Consider the following 17370-nt stretch of genomic DNA (forward strand, 5'->3'; position numbering starts at 1 on the left):
TTGCTCGTTCCAAAACAAAAAATAAAAAAAGTTGTCAAAACAATCAATCTGTGAGAGTGCAGCTTTAAAAAGGGACACATATAGGCATCCAAGTTACACATTAACATCACAAGTAAAATGACCAAGGTATAATTTACTGACATAGGTTTCGTTTTAATTATTTTGTGGGTAAATATATGTGCACAACATTGTCATTAGGTTAAAATCTATGATTTTCTTAACATTATGACAACATTACGAAACAATATTCAATAATGTGGTAACAATTAACGTTGTGACAATATTCCCAAAACGTTTGACATGACGTAGTGACAACGTTCCTTAACGTTGCCAGAAAGCTGTGATCATGTGGAACATTGTTCTGATAATTACAGCGTTGAAATGTATATGGTTTTCCTAATGTTATGTTAACTTTACCACAACCATTATACAACCCCTAAACAATATAATTTTCCCTACAACCCAGACTTTTTTGGTAATAGTGGTATGTGACCTTTCGATGGTGAAGATGGATCAATTCGTACTTAAAAAAAATAAATAATTAAAAGAATAACTTCAAACAATAAAGAAGCAATAGGTCAGGATTGTCAATATTCGCAAAACTCATCGTATTATGTATATGTATTTTCTCATTCGTTGAAGAATTTCTCATTTTCGATATGACGCATTGCTTGACAATAAATATGGTTTGCAATATGTTTTCGCGATACATTTGTAAAGTGAACAGCTAAAAAAAATCACTAAATGTCATAAATTTAAACCGTTAAAAGCTGTGGTCAATGTGGATAATAGCAACAAGAATCAAATAATGATATAATGCTATATGCTAATATATATAATTGATGTTGGAGTGTTCCTTTTTAAGAAAATCATTAAAGCAGCACTGTCACATTCACAAATTTTTGGTCTAGGCACGGACCTATAAAGCATGGATTGGCAACTGCCCCATATCGGTGAAACGATAAGAAATAATAATTTACCCACAATCCTTAGCGCGCGCTCGGCAAATATCGAAAAATTCCGTCGAATCTCCGATCGGTGATTAACGGCGATCTTCGGTTATTTCCGCCAACTCTGCTAATAATGCCTTGTTCGTTATAGATTTAATTATAATTAATAACTGTGATTTTAATCAGATTCCATTGGACTATTATCAACTCAAATAAAAGTACCACGCATTTAAGTCAATTTTAATTAATGTTTTCCTACATGTATATTATATTCGGCCGATGTCGGACGTCTCAAAAATGACCACATGGTAAGATTTCTGAATGAAATCCCGCTGCACACATGAGTTTGAGATTATCGCATAACACAGATGAGAGTTGCCAATCCATGGTTTATAGGTCCATGGTCTAGGTATTAGCCAATTTTGGCATAAATGTCTGAAAAACATTGATATAAGAAGGCTTAACAAAGAAAAGGTCCCAGTTTTTTATCTGGTTGGTCTTAAATTTATCTTTCATGGCTTGAAGAGCAAGAGTTGAGTAATGCTTTGAGGCTGCACTCTTACAGATTGAACGCTTTAACAACTTTATTATTAATGACTTGGAACAAGCCAATTTTTGCGAAAATCCATGGAAACCAGTTATATAAGACTGCTGACATAAAATGAAATCGCAGATTTTTATATTTAAGTTCAATAATTGATGCGGAGCCGAACTGCTGGTTATATCCCCGCCAAATGCCCCTGCACCCCAGGGACCATAGGTAGGGAACTTTCCCCGCTATTTTTGGCGTAAAGACAAAACCACCAATTTCACCCTGCACTACGGGGTCACCTGGAAGGTAAAAACACGGCCCCATTTCCCCAGCTATTCCCGGTATATCCCCGGACCTTGGGGGTGTGTGTGTGTGGTTACAATTGACTGGTGCATTAGTAATGGTTTAAGCCATAAGACATTAATTTTTGAACGGAAATATGAAAATCTACGATCTGATTTTTGTCAGCAATCTTATATCATTGGTTTGCAGATATTTACAATAAAATTTGCTCTTTCCAAAACAAAAAATAAGAAAGTTGTTAAAATGGTATATCTGTGAGGGTGCAGCTTTAAGAAATTTGCAATTTCCGAACGTTTTTCAAGCAATTCAGATAAGTTCTATTTTGAGTTTTTATTAGGAATGCGAACGAATGGCAAAATTGATATTCGAATATTCAGTAATTCTTTTGATCGAATATTCGATTACTGAACAATAGAGAAAATATATCCTAAAATATATCCTAAAATGCTATACTATACAATTACATTTCAAAACACGAACATTGTATTGAAACATGGAAAACAGTTTAAAGCACATATATGTTACAACATTATTGTAGCACATGGCATTAATATCATGGCGATTTGAATGTTGTACAGCTTTATTTGCAGCAAAGACAACACATTGGTGTTAATGCCATTTCCTAGCCAGATATTGTAAAAGTAGGGGGACTTTTTAAAGTACCCGACGATATGTTCCTAAATGACATATGACGTGTGTTTAGTGTATCACATTCACACCTCTGGCACTAGGGGTCAGTCGTTGTAAAAACAAGACAAACAAACTTTATAAACAACATCATTGTTGTAGGCAAATGGTTTTTAGCTCGACTATTCGAAAAATATGGAGAGCTATACTACTCACCCAAGCGTCGGCGTCAGCGTCGGCGTCACCCCTTGGTTAAGGTTTTGCGTGCAAGCACACATAGGTTTATATCTCAGCATCTACATGAGGTATTGCATTGAAACTTGATACAATGGTACTCAACCATCCAACCTACTCAATTAACCAAGTTAGATAACTCTATTTTGCATTTAATGCCAATAATAGGCCTTTATTATTTGACTTAGAAATTCTGGTTAAGGTTTTGCGTGCAAGCACACATAGGTTTATATCTCAGCAACTACATGAGGTATTGCATTGAAACTTGATACAATGGTACTCAACCATCCAACCTACTCAATTAACCAAGTTAGATAACTCTATTTTGCATTTAATGCCAATAATAGGCCTTTATTCTTCGACTTAGAAATTCTGGTTAAGGTTTTGCGTGCAAGCACACATAGGTTAATATCTCAGCAACTAGTTGAGGTATTGCATTGAGACTTGATACAATGGTACTCAACCATCCAACCTACTTTATTAACCAAGTTAGATAACTCTACTTTGCATTTAATGCCAATAATAGGCCTTTATTATTCGACTTAGAAATTCTGGTTAAGGTTTTGCGTGCAAGCACACATTGGTTAATATCTCAGCAACTACTTGAGTTATTGCATTGAGACTTGATACATTGGTACTCAACCATCCAACCTACTTAATTAACCAAGTTAGATAACTCTAGTTTGCATTTAATTCAAATAATAGGCCTTTATTATTCGACTTAGAAATTCTGGTTAAGGTTTTGTGTGCAAGCACACATAGGTTAATATCTCTGCAACTACTTGTGGTATTGCATTGAGACTTGATACAATGGTACTCAACCATCCAACCTAATTAATTAACCAAGTTAGATAATCTACTTTACATTTAATGCAAATAATTGCCCTTTATTATTCGACTTAGAAATTCTGGTTAAAGTTTTGCGTGCAAGCACACATTGGTTAATATCTCAGCAACTACTTGAGTTATTGCATTGAGACTTGATACATTGGTACTCAACCATCCAGCCTACTTAATTAACCAAGTTGGATAACTCTAGTTTGCATTTAATTCAAATAATAGGCCTTTATTATTCGACTTAGAAATTCTGGTTAAGGTTTTGTGTGCAAGCACACATAGGTTAATATCTCTGCAACTACTTGTGGTATTGCATTGAGACTTGATACAATGGTACTCAACCATCCAACCTAATTAATTAACCAAGTTAGATAATCTACTTTGCATTTAATGCAAATAATTGCCCTTTATTATTCGAGTTAGAAATTCTGGTTTAGGTTTTGTGTGCAAGCACACATTATTTTAATATCAAAGCAACTACTTGATGTATTGCATTGAGACTTGATACAATGGTACTCAACCATCCAACCTACTTAATTAACCATGTAAGATAACTCTAGTTTGCATTTAATGCAAATAATAGGCCTTTATTATTCGACTTAGAAATTCTGGTTAAGGTTTTGCGTGCAAGCACACATAGGTTAATATCTCAGCAACTACTTGAGGTATTGCATTGAGACTTGATACAATTGCACTCAACCATCCAACCTACTTAATTAATCAAGTAAGATAACTCTAGTTTCATTTAATGCAAATAATTGCCCTTTATTATTCAACATAGAAATTCTTGTTAAGGTTTTGCGTGTTAGCACACATAGGTTAATTTCTAAGTAACTACTCGATGTATTGAATTGAGACTTCATAGAATGGTATTCAACCACTCAACGTAATTGAATAACCAAGAAATATAACTGTATTTTGCAAATATATGCCCTTTATTATTAGACTAAAAAATTCTGGTTGAAATTTTGCATGTAACCACATTTATATTACTATTTCAGCACATCATGAATTGCATTGAAATCTAATCTAACAGTGATCCATGCATGTTTGGCCAAAACTTTTCAATCCTTACACTGAAAAGCGGCGGAATAGTCGAGCGCGCTGTCTCTGTGACAGCTCTTGTTTATTCTCTTTATTAAGATTTTTTTGTTGTTGTTTTTTTCCGAATATTCGAATAACGATTTTGACATTGGAATACCAAATGTTTGATCGAATATTCAAATATTCGTTTGCATCTCTAGTTTTCATATATGACTGAACTGAAGGATCAGCTGATTCTGAGACCAAAAAAGGCAAAATTATTTTTTTAACAAAACTATTAATTTGTGAGAGTGCAGCTTAAATGAAGGGTAACATACGGTAATTGGAGAAAAAGAAGTGTGTATAAAACTATGATAGCGTCTCAAATTTTCTCACATGTTATCGAAATATCAGAAAATATTCGTAACATGCCAATTTTGTCTCTTTGATAGATGGATTGTACGAACATTTTGAAAAATTACAAAACTTGAATGCTGGGTTTCGATCTATTTTTTTGGCAAGTGGTTCCTGGCAATGGTGTTAAATTAATTAGGATCATGGCTACCATGCAGACATTTGTTATGCTCAGTGTAACCTTGTCAATAACAAGATCTTTACTTTCATTTTTGCATAACTTTTTTGTGTTATTTTGACTTGTAGTTATTCCTTATTCATTATAACCAAATCATTGATTTCAATATTACTTAAAAGAGTTAGATCTAGCTGCTCCTGGGTTATATGAACCAGAGAAGGACTTGTTATATGAAATTTGGGGGCAGGCCAGGGAGGAAAAAAATGATGACTTTAAGAAAGGAAGAAAAATTCTGATTTTTTTGTTGTGATGTTTAGCTTCCTTTTGTTTAACTTATAACAGTAGGACACATCCAACAAAGAAAATCTTTAAGTGGGAAATCACAAAATTTGGAATTTTCTTCAAATTAAATATGTTATTGGAAGGAAAATATGTAGTGTTTAAATTCACATATAATACTTATTTAAAATAGCGACTAGAATTTGAGATTAAGGTTGATGTTACTTAAGGACGCACTCTTACTCCCAAATTAGATGTACCACGCTTAATACAGTTGTTTTAATATACCAAAAAGGATAAATAAATATTGAAAACAATGGTTCTTAACCTGTTGAATTTGAAAGGAAGGTGCAGAAAAGACAGTATTTCTACCTTATGAGATGATAGTTGATCACTGTCTGTAAATCTATAAGGACCAACCGGACTTATAAAGTATTATCCCGCTACAACATCACCTAATGAAAATGTGTGCCTTAACAAACACATACCCTTAATTTATCACAATATCTGTAAACGGTCATTGAAATGTACTAGCCAAAATTCCTACGTACTAGTGCTTGACATAAATTTTGACCACAGCTGTGAAGTTTATTCCCAAAGTCTCCTGTAAAACGCACTTAGACATTCCTTTAATAAGAAATGTCTGAGGATAATACTGACTGTAAACCATTTTAAGCTTACTTTGGAAGTATTTGCATACCTTTCAAACACCATTTTTGCTTCAGTTGTCAACATAATTTTGTATTAATAATAAGTATTTTTTCTTTTTTCACAAAGACTATGGAGTCATCGGATGACTACGATTCTCCTGCAGAGGACAGAAATCCCTCCCCACCTCCAGAGTTGGCCCAGAATTCAGACTTAATCTCTGCTGAGTGTATTGGAGATACTGCATTTAGCAAACACTGGCTCTTCACGACACTAATTAAACTCATCGAGGTTCGTCTTAAGATCTTGAGAATTTTAGAAGGTTATGATAAACTTGAAAATAGATTTTAAAGTTTGTTGGAAAAAACCTGAAGTATGAAAGAAAAATTGTATTGGTTATTCTGTTAAAGACAAGTTTTCTTTTCAATAACAATGCAATTAATATGTAGAGATTTTCCTATCTCATTTTGCAAGATTTTACATGGTCATATTTTAAGATAAACAAGTATTTCTATCAGAATACAATTCTCAAAATCAAATCCCTTAGTGGTTAAGCATTTTGATTTTGCATGTGTTCAAGTACTTGTTTCTTCGAAGTATCATGTTTAATTTTTGCATATCAGGAGGTGGACCAGGAGAATGCAGGGCCAGACAGAGGTTCAGGTGATGGGAGAGGTGAGCTTGTTGTTGATGTGGATGATGACCTTCAAAACGAGTTGTGTAAACTCTGGGACATGTCTATGAACTCTGTAAGCCTTTTTCTGACTTTTTCAGTTGATCACATTTTGTCAGTTTTAGGCAATAGTTTGGATAATTATACAAGTAGTGTTCATTTTATGAACAAGTGTTCAACAAGATATAGTACATAGTTAATTATGGTTGTCCGGTTTGTGCACTCGCTTCTCACCAAGGTGTCCTGGGATTGGTTACTGGTCTGAGCACATGTGAGTATGGTTGGTGGTCACCAAGCCGGACAAGTAGATTTTTCTCCTGCTTCTCCGGTTTCCCCAACAACACAAGACCACTTTCAAATGCAACATCGTGCCCAAAAGAGTGACTTAGTAGAAGTTAATATAACTTTCTTCACAATTGTCATGAAATAAATAAAGTTTAAACTAAGATCTAGTAACATGATGTGATGATACAGGTGTAGTTAGTTGAATGCTTAGGACTTGCAATTCAGATAGGCATAGTGTAACATTTTTTAGCCAATCCAATCGGTTTCCATATATATAGTGCTACATCAAGATTAAATATTTAAAAATATGATAATAAGATACACTCTAGTAAAATATGGACCCTGATGATCATGTATACTGGTAAGTTAAAGAGTCAAAAGATGTGTACTAAATGCAATTCACATTAAAATAATATGTAGCTTGCATTAAAGAGTGAATGACTAGTTTCATTTTGTTCTGTTTGGAACATTACATTTCCTGCACAGTAGTGAATGTATGACTACATGTCTGTTTCTATTTTTTTGTATTACTTCCTTTTATACTTGTATATATGTAGTCACTAGTGCAGTCCAGTAATTAGGAAGAATATTTTTTCTTTATACCAGGATGTGGCAAAATTCTTGGATGAATTTAAGGCCGTAGAAATCATGACTGGAATTATACAGAAGTCGAAAGCACCAAGAGTTATTGTAAGTAGATCATATCTGGCATATGTATTCTTAACTTGCTTTTATAATACTATTCAAATTATGTCTTTAGTCTGAAAATCTTATCTAATATCTTTAAAGTCAAGTTTTAAATCATTTAAGATTAACAGAGAACTAATAGCTCCTTTGTTGTTATTCTTTTTACCATGTGTGGTGGGCATATCCATTTATTGTATGTGGTTTATATAGATTTATTAGTCAAATAATATTTCGCTGCTTGAAACAGTGAATATATCATTTTGATATTTTTCACTGTTTTGGAATTTTGGACCATTCTCACGTCCGGATCAAACATTAGCATGTACTGGGCTAGGACACAATTTCAGGAGTGTGAATTCTGAAATGACGTTTCTGTTGCATACAATTTGGCCTGCTTTTCTGAAAAATTAAAATGTCATTTTATATCCCTTCTAGCACATAATAAAAAGAAAAATTGTTTGTTTCAGTGTACGATCGCAAAATATTTCACCTCGTGAACAACGAAAGTAAATATTACACTAGTGGCTATGCCACTCGTATAATTTAGCTTTTCTTGCACACTCGGTGAAATACATTGCCATCTTACACTGAAACAAACAATTATTCTCTATTACAATCTAAATTCATCTTAAAGACAACAGGCTGTTTAGTTTTGGACCATTAACTTCCCTTGCAGTGGTAATATACTTGTCTGTTATTATATATTATGTACAAACGAAACTGAAATCACATGCCTAGCTTCATTCAAATGATTTTCACAGTGTTAAAATCCTAGTTGTAATTACTTTGAAAAAGCTTGGCTGTATAAAAGATGTATAATATGCGTGAGTACAAAGGCAAATGCAAAAGAGGACTGCCAATTGTGATTTGGTGAGGACCCTGTAATGAAGAAATACAAAGGAACTAAGTGCATTAGCATTCAGAAAGAACAGCGTTTCTTTTTTATATCACATATCAAAAATTGATCATTTCAGGAAATATGTGTTGGTGTTCTTGGAAATATGGCGTGTGAGCAGCCAATCTGTGACAGAATGGCTCAAGACCATAAATTCATGTAAGCTTTATAGGGATAAAAAATTGATTCGGTATTGTTGAAAATTGACACTTTACAAATATTAAGTTACATCATTTGAAGAAATATTTAAAAATAATAAAAACACAGCATTAGAATTTATGTACATATTCATTTATTGTTTAGTTCACTTATTAAAGGGGCTGTACTCCGTATGATGAAATAGCAAAAAAAAAGAAGAAAATTGTCGAAAACTGACCTAAACTTGGTATCGATGTGTACAATGCATTGTCATTGTCAATTGTCCTGAGATTCATTACAGAAAAAACTGTTTTTGGTGCCAATCTGGTGTACAGTCACTTTAACATTTAAAAGTAGCTTGTATGTCTTTTAAACCACCATTTTTATGAACTCTTGGTTTTGATTTCATAATAAAAAAAGTTTTAGTGCAATTCAGTTCAAATTTGTTGAAATGGGACTGTGAATGAATTGGACACTTTAAGGATATCTCCTCTAGACCTTTACCGCAACAAGCCTTTTTATGCCCATTTTTTTGGAAAAAGACCCTAGACATTTTAGAGAAAATTTGTGTCGCGAAGGTGCCTTCTTGAGAAAAAATCAACCCTTTACATAAAAATTTGGGAAAATTTACATTCGAAAGAACATGCTTTTCTGTTTCCTGTAAATTAGGAAATTATTAAAATATTAGTTTCTTTTCCCTTTACATAGATCTGAAATGACTGAAATATCTGTGTGAGTCAGAGTGTAAATATCTATTGCAATAAATTATGACAGTTGCATGTAATATTGCAAGACTTTCATATAAATATTTTATCATTTTTTTAACCTTTGATTGGGATTTTTTCTGCAGATAGGAAAAATATCATATATTTTGCTAGGGGAATGGGTCCAATATTTGAACTCGTGGAAACTATATAATAGAAATATGCCTGAATAATAGCTGTTTTAAATTACTAAATTCATTGTGTATTGTGTGTGGAGACTAACATGTCAGCCCATTTATGTACAATGTGTGTACATGCAAAATAATGTACCGGTATAACCTTTTGCAATAAAGACCTATCAAAATAATACAAACAGTAAGAGATGAGTTCATAAATCTTCTATAATTTATAACTTTAATAATTTCACAGAATTTTGTATTCAATTTAAGTGAGCTGATGTTGTCAATGATGGAAACAAGGGATACGCCAACTCTGGTAGAAAATACAAGGTAAAAAAACATCCTTTAAGAAAATATAAACATTGTCATTTATATCATTACAAATAAAGCACAGTTACTCCACAACACTATAACTTGTTAAGTAAATACAAACTAATCACAGAAGATATTTACCATCTAGCACATGTATGTTCGGGAATCTAGATAAAGGATATCACAAAGAGTAACAAAAAATTCTATCTTGCTTTTAAACCATTTTTCCATGTCTTAAGGTTTTCAATGACAACTTTGATTATTGTTTTCTGTTGGACATATGATGTGATGACTTGATTAACATTTGAGTTATTCAGCTTATGCCCATACTGTTGTCACTTGTTATAACAATCAGTCAAGCTAAACATCCGGGGCCTTTAACAGGTTGGTCTCAACATGTCTGGCGAACACAGGATCTCGAGGACCGTGGGTCTCAGCCATTCAGCGCTCGGAGGACATCATTGGACACCTGACCTTCATCCTCTCTAGCTCAACCAACTGTGAGAATGGCTTTGATACTTTTAGCTGCATATTATAATATTTTTAAAAGTGCTTTAATGATCATGCCTGATTTACTGGTCCTTTCAAGGAAATCGACAAGTTCCTTCTACACTCTACAGTATGATAAAATTGATAAAACAGTTTGATTTTTTATATCTTCAAAATTGTGTTTATTTTTAATACTGGCTGAAGTTCAATTCTCACAAATATGTAGCAAAAAACAGAAATATGACATTACGATCATTTCTTTTTACGATTAAAATCAACTTAGATCTTTATTGAAATGAGCTTATTGTATTGTACATAGCTGCAAGTACTTAATTTTTCTTGAAGGAAATTAAAAAAAAATCCACACACAGCGCAACATTTTGTCAGAATGATTTGGCTAGTAAAATTGAATTCGAGGGTGAGAGCACTCTAGTTGATTAGGTGTCCGCCTTTCACCCAAGAGGTTGTGGGTTCAATCCCAACCTGGGGTACCTTCTCATGGCCTCTCAAAATTGACACCAGTACTGGTGTCTTCCCAGGAAACAGACTTCAGCATGACCCTATTAGCTGTCAGCTTTCGTCACAATCAAGCTAAAATAAATCAGAATGAACATGAACTATTAAAATGGAAATGGATCAGTACCTTTTTCCAGTTTGTCTCTGTGTATTACCTGAATACAAATTGTGGTCATCAGTTACTCATGTGGAATTGTTTACTTTGTCTGTTTATAGGTTTCCAGTAAATATGAATATTCACAGAAATTCAAGCAGCTATAATTGTTGTATGACATTCATTACAACAGGTGACCTGTTAAAGAACACAGCTGAACTGGTTGACACACTTCTCGACCTTGAGCCTGACCTCTGTATCTCCTGGGCAACCATAGACTTTGTGCATGCTCTAATGGAGGCAACAGAGCAAATTGGGTAGTGGTTTTATAGTCTATGTTTCACGTAGGTTTACGCTGTAAGCAGTATTGTTGTATACAAACAATGAAGTTTCTATAAGAAATGTTGATGTAAATATATTGATACAAATTGATAGGAAATTGAATGGATGGTTTACTCAACAAAGATAAATTTAAGTTAACATTCATAATTTTTATGCTGTATAGTAATTATACATGTATTCTTGAAATTGTAAACCTTCCAAAGGAGAGTACACCACACCTTAATGCCATGGCAACTCTTTAAGGACTAAAGAGTGTTCCTTAATTTCCCTCTTTGTTTAAGAAAATCTTATTACCATAAATTAAAAGTAACCATAAACCTTTTTGAACAATGTCATTGGTCTTAACATGTTTATCCAAGTAGATATTGACCGTACGTAAACAATAAAAAATGTAATACACATGTAGTCATTTTAAAATTTTGTACTTCCGTTTCACTTGTGAACATATCAATATTTCACACAGTGTAGAACTGATATTCAAATCAATTTAAATATACTAATAATTGCCTGTTAAATAAGTATTATGCTGCTTTCGGAGTCATATTTTTTGTACATAGTCATCTTTCATTTTACAAACCAACTATGTTTTGGTTAATATCAATTGATTACTTAACATTGATAAATAGCTGTTGTAAATGTTAAACTAAATTCTGAATCAGATTATCACTTTAAGTTATTAGTTTGTTTGTTGTTGTTTAAGAATTAAGTCATAGCCTTGATGTTGCCAGCATATCTCTGCCATGCATAAATATTTCACCAGTGACTATTTTAAACATGAGGCCAGCCCTGATCAACTGAGGAAACAAATAAGTTTTAGTATCTGCTTGTAGAGATTGTATGTTATTGTACAACTGGCCATGTCATACTTCATAATGTGCCTGTTTTTCTAGAGTTTCTTCACCACTGTGTACTGCGCTGAGGCTCTAATTTAGCTGTTTTATTATTTAAACCACTAGCCATGTTATATTATAGTAGCCATCACACTGAGGCCCAGGAGGTATCCCGGCTAATCTAGAGATTCTCCACCACTGTGTCCCGATTTTAGGCCCTAATTTAGACATTCTATTATTGTAACATCGTCATGTCATATTTCAGTAGTGGTCACACTGACGCCTTGGAGGTGTCCCTACGTATCTTCCAGAGTTTCTCCACCACTGAGTCTGGGGTTGAGGCTCTAGGTGAGATGCTTCTTTAGTATATTCTTAATAAAACAAAATAATCATTACCTTATTATACTATTAAGTGCCAAATTTATCAGTTCTTCCTCATAAAATGTCCTCCATAAATGAACATAGGAATGTATTAAAATAAAAACCATCCTCTTGTCATTGTGTCACACAATTTACAGATAAAAAGTTTCATCTTGCTGAAAAAGATAAATGTCTTGTCTTAGGTGGTGCATCATTTCATCTCTCATATTTACATTTTTCCATAAATGTAAATGGGTACTTGTACATTTATAGGTAAGCTCTAGCCTGTAGGTTTAAATTATAAAAGAATATTTAGAATTATGGATTTTCATTTTGATTTTATCTTATCTCACAAAACATCTGTGTATTTACCAGTTGCCCACACAGCAGCACTGGAACTGAAAGTACTGAAGTACCTGAACATAGTGTGTGAGTACGAGATTGTGGGTGTGGATGGGAAGGTTCGACCACTCGCCTCTGCTCTCTCCGTCTTGAACATTCTGTTCTCCTCGCGACCTCCAGCTGCAAACTCACACATCTGCAATGGTATGTCTGACCTTCAGTACTGTTGTCATTCTTGTTTGACTTCAGGGTTCATTCTAAAATCAGGATTGAGAGCTGGAAACTTAAGACTATAATTGTATAGTTGTAAAGATTGTTTCTTGCTGTACATTTGCATCACAAATAGTAAGAAGTACCTTGGATCGCTTTATAATTTCAAAAGGTGTCTTTTAAGTCCCTCAACCCTGCTTTGGGTATGAATCCCTCATACTCTAACAGATCCCCGGCTAAATTTCAGGGTAGACAACTATAAGCTATTAAAACATCCAATGTATTATTATATATCTTAGTGTACATGCTGTAGTGTTTGTATAATTATTCATATTTATTAAAGTTTTAAATTTATAAATATCATACTAAGGAATGTTGACGAATGAACACCATGATGGCATCAGTTTACTGTTCCAATGTTTAAAAATTGTTTAAAGACTACTTAGTGATAGTGAATGTACCAACATTACTCTCTGACATCACAAGGCGAATGGTTGATCTGCTGCTATTCACAGAGCAACTTATGACTTTGACTGTGGTATTGCTTGTGATCATAAAAAAACTAATCCTTTAATAATGGACATGGCTAATAAAATCTGGTTTCTTTGGTTTATTTATGCCCTTTATTGTTTCGATTTGATATACAGTCGAACCATTGGCTCAAACTCCCAGGGAATGTCAAAAACATCTCAAGCCTCAGGAAATTTGAGCCAAGCTGGAATGCTTACCTTCAGTAGAAAGAAATCGGTCCTTAACATCCAGTTTGAGCCATCGAAGAAATCGAGCCAACCAAGTTCAAGCTAATGGGGTTCGACTGTATGTAGTTGTTGAAGGGAATGCTATTAAACATGTAGTCTATTTTCTTTTTCAGATGAACGTTTTATGAGAATATTGTTGAAGATTCTGGAGCCAGTATACCCTATGCTTCAAAAATATCGGGAAGCTGTCAGATCTCACCATCCAGATTCAAAAAATCATGTGACTCCATCCAACCAATCAAACACAGTTAAAGCCACAGCTGACCAATCAGAGACTAAGAAAACTCCACATGATGCTGGGGATGCAGATAACAAAAACAAATCTGCTGAAGAAAATAAAGAGGCTGAAAATGGTTTGGATGAAACTGAACAAGCAGAGTTAAAAGAACTATCAGTTCTGTATGAAATACTATCCGGAATGATTCTGGATTACTGCAAAATTGCCTTTGTTGTAAGTGATTAGCTTACCATTTTTTTTAAGGAAACAAAATCAGGGTTTTGTGATTGCCTTCGTGTTGTCACCATAGCGATAACCGTAGTTGTTATGCAAAAAAGTGTTTGGTCATAACTCAATAACCATTTAAGATATTCAATTGAAACTTGGTACACATGTTGAGAGAGATAATATGCATATACAGAAAGGCCATAACACTTGCTTAAATAATTATTGAATTGTGACCCTTGTTCGAGTAATATACAAACAAGTGTCCGCTTTCAATATGCAGTGTTTAATATAGGATATATATTATTGCATTAATTGCAATAATTTTTAGCTCGACTATTTGAAGAATAAGGAGAGCTATACTACTTACCCAAGCGTTGGCGTCACACCTTGGTTAAGGTTTTGCGTGCAAGCACACATAGGTTAATATCTCAGCAACTACTTGAGGTATTGCATTGAGACTTGATACAATGGTACTCAACCATCCAACCTACTTAATTAACCAAGATAGATAACTCTAATTTGCATTTAATGCAAATAATTGCCCTTTATTATTCGACTTATACATTCTGGTTAAGGTTTTGTGTGCAAGCACACATAGGTTAATATCTCGCCAATTACATATGGTATTGCATTGAGACTTTATACAATGGTACTCAAGCATCCAATCCACGTAAATAACCAAGTAAGATAACTCTAGTTTGCATTTAATTCAAATAATGGCCCCTTTTTGATTCAACATAGAAATTCTGGTTAAGGTTTTGCATGTAACCACATTTAAGTCAATACATCATGTATTGCATTTAAACTTTACACACAGGCTCCTAACCATTTAATCTTCTTATTTAATCAAGTAAGATAACTCTATCTTTCATATTATATATTTTTTGCTCCTTTATTATGAAATTCTGGTTAAGGTCTTGCATGTTACCACACATAGGATAATCTCAGCAACTACTTGATGTATTGCATTGATACTTTATACAATGGTATTCAACCACACAACCTAATTGAATAACCAAGTTAGATAACTGTAATTTGCAAATAATGGCCCTTTATTATTAGACTTAAAATTTCTTGTTAAAATTTTGCATGTTACTACATTTATGTTAATATCTCAGCACATCATGTATTGCATTGAAATCTAATCTAATAGTGATCCATGCATATTTCGCCAAAACTTTTCAATCCTTACACTGAAAAGCGGCGGAATAGTCGAGCGCCCTGTCTCTGTGACAGCTCTTGTTTTTAATATGATAGTATATATAAATTAAGTTGTTCATTTCATCATTATATCACTGACAGATGTTATTGATATTGCTCAGCTTGGCATTGTGTATAATTTGTAAATCAACATTCCTTTTCAACATATTTTGACATAGACTGATAGAAGGATAGTGGTATATGTGTTAGCCATGACGATCTGAGTCAGCGGTTGGTGCTCCACAGATGCCTTTTTTATATCCTCTCGAAAAAGAAACCCTTACTTGTTTCTTCTCGAGAGCGAGTGTCATTCTTCTGATTTAGCAAAGTTTAAGCATATTTATTCAGTTTAATGAAAAAAATTAACACATTTATTATGTATAAAACAAATACATAGAATGTGTCTGAACAGATTTGAAGACGTGTGGACCATTTTACTAACAAACTAATGTATGTGTAAAGTTTTTTGTGCAGGCCCCATTTTCATGAAATGTTTTATAACAGGATTAAGCTAAGCTTATTGTTTGTTTGTTTATGGTGTAATTTGTGTTCTATTTACCTTCTTAAGAGTTTTTTGGACTTTGAAATGAACTAATCTTAAATATAATTTTGATAAACTAAATTTTATTCAGTTAAATTAAGGTTAAGAAAGAAATTTGGCTTAATGAAATGAACTGCTCAGGCTTTTTACAATTAAAAAATTAATTATTACGGTATGAGGAATTGGGGCCAGCATTTTAAAAAATATTAATGTGTTTCTTTTTATAGAACATTCATATTAACTAAACTACAAGTAAATATGAGATTGTCATTATTCCAGGAGAGCAGTAAGACAGATCATGAAGACACTACCCAGCAGGAGGGTGAAAACAATTCCAATACAGACAATGGTCAAAACACCGAAAACCAGCACACTGACACTAGCAATGACATGCCTTCAACAAGTGACATTGTCAATCAGGGGGAACAATCTCAACAGAGGAGTAAGGGAGACAACCCTGTCATAAACTGTGTTCCAATATTGACCTACCTTGATGAGGCTTGCAGTCGGGGGCGTTTAAACAACTTTGGGCTTACATTGAAAGAAACGGAAGATGGACAGAGTCTGTTTACAAGGCTGCAAAATCTTGCTTCACAGCACAAGAAAGAAAGACTTTCAAGGATTTTGAATGACATTGATAACTGTAGAATTGTGAAAAGGGCAGACTCGGCGAAGCATTTGCTGAATGAAAATGGCTCTTAAAGAACAGTGAGTTGACGATTGTGCATAATTTCATCAAATTTACCATCATGATATACATTTAAAGTTTAGTACTTAGGGTACAATGTGTTGTAGATTGTGCATAATTTCATCAAATTTACCATCATGATATACATTTAAAGTTTAGTACTTAGGGTACAGTGTGTTGTAGATTGTGCAAAATTTCATCAAATTTACCATCATGATATACATTTAAAGTTTAGTACTTAGGGTACAGTGTGTTGTAGATTGTGCATAATTTCATCAAATGTGGCATCACAAACCACATTAAAAGTTGAGATAATATGCTTGAATGTATTAAACTATACAAAGATGCAAATACACCGATGCATACATGTATAGATTGTTGTCAATGTGAGTGATTTAAGAACACAGTTGATGTTTTTTGGAGATGACCTGAATAACAGGGGAATTATGTTTTCAATATGTTGATGATATAACTTATAGGGTCGGCATCCATCTGCAGTGCTCTTGTATTGTTTTTGAGTATGCATTTCACACTGAATTCACTACAGCTAAATGAAATCATGAATGTAAAACATACGATCATGAAATAGGAATTTTTATTTTTGATATACCGTAATAAAAGATATAAATATATTGTATAATTTATTTTTTTAAGACTGAAAGGTATTGTCTATAATTTACTTTGACACATTTTTGTAAATATGCTTGTACAAGCATG

General features: G+C 33.5%; 1 protein-coding gene across 2 annotated transcripts; it reads left to right on the forward strand.

The window, feature by feature from the left end:
• Positions 1–490: 490 nt before the first annotated feature.
• On the forward strand, positions 491–17262 carry LOC128230430 (protein saal1-like). Of its 2 annotated transcripts, none has more exons than XM_052942693.1 (12): positions 491–577; positions 6095–6256; positions 6589–6714; positions 7530–7613; positions 8585–8664; positions 9797–9856; positions 10223–10338; positions 11131–11254; positions 12375–12457; positions 12845–13015; positions 13893–14230; positions 16245–17262. In XM_052942693.1, the coding sequence occupies exons 2-12, from the start codon at positions 6098–6100 to the stop codon at positions 16665–16667; spliced, it is 1764 nt and encodes a 587-aa protein (XP_052798653.1). In that variant the 5' UTR covers positions 491–577; positions 6095–6097; the 3' UTR covers positions 16668–17262. The 2 variants fall into 2 exon arrangements, with proteins under 2 accessions (XP_052798653.1, XP_052798652.1); XM_052942692.1 differs by lacking the exon at positions 491–577 and adding an exon at positions 1692–1710.
• Positions 17263–17370: the final 108 nt, after the last annotated feature.

This window comes from Mya arenaria, chromosome 4 (assembly GCF_026914265.1).
Source record: "Mya arenaria isolate MELC-2E11 chromosome 4, ASM2691426v1".
NCBI classification, from domain to species: Eukaryota; Metazoa; Mollusca; class Bivalvia; order Myida; family Myidae; genus Mya; species Mya arenaria.

What these genes read in the sequence shown, in the direction of transcription:
- LOC128230430 (XM_052942693.1), top strand. Translation starts at nt 6,098, where the DNA reads ATGGAGTCATCGGATGACTACGATTCTCCTGCAGAGGACAGAAATCCC. An exon ending in CACTAATTAAACTCATCGAG is followed by an intron (nt 6,257 to 6,588) that starts GTTCGTCTTAAG and finishes TTTGCATATCAG; the next exon opens with GAGGTGGACCAGGAGAATGC. An exon ending in CCTCTCTAGCTCAACCAACT is followed by an intron (nt 10,339 to 11,130) that starts GTGAGAATGGCT and finishes TCATTACAACAG; the next exon opens with GTGACCTGTTAAAGAACACA.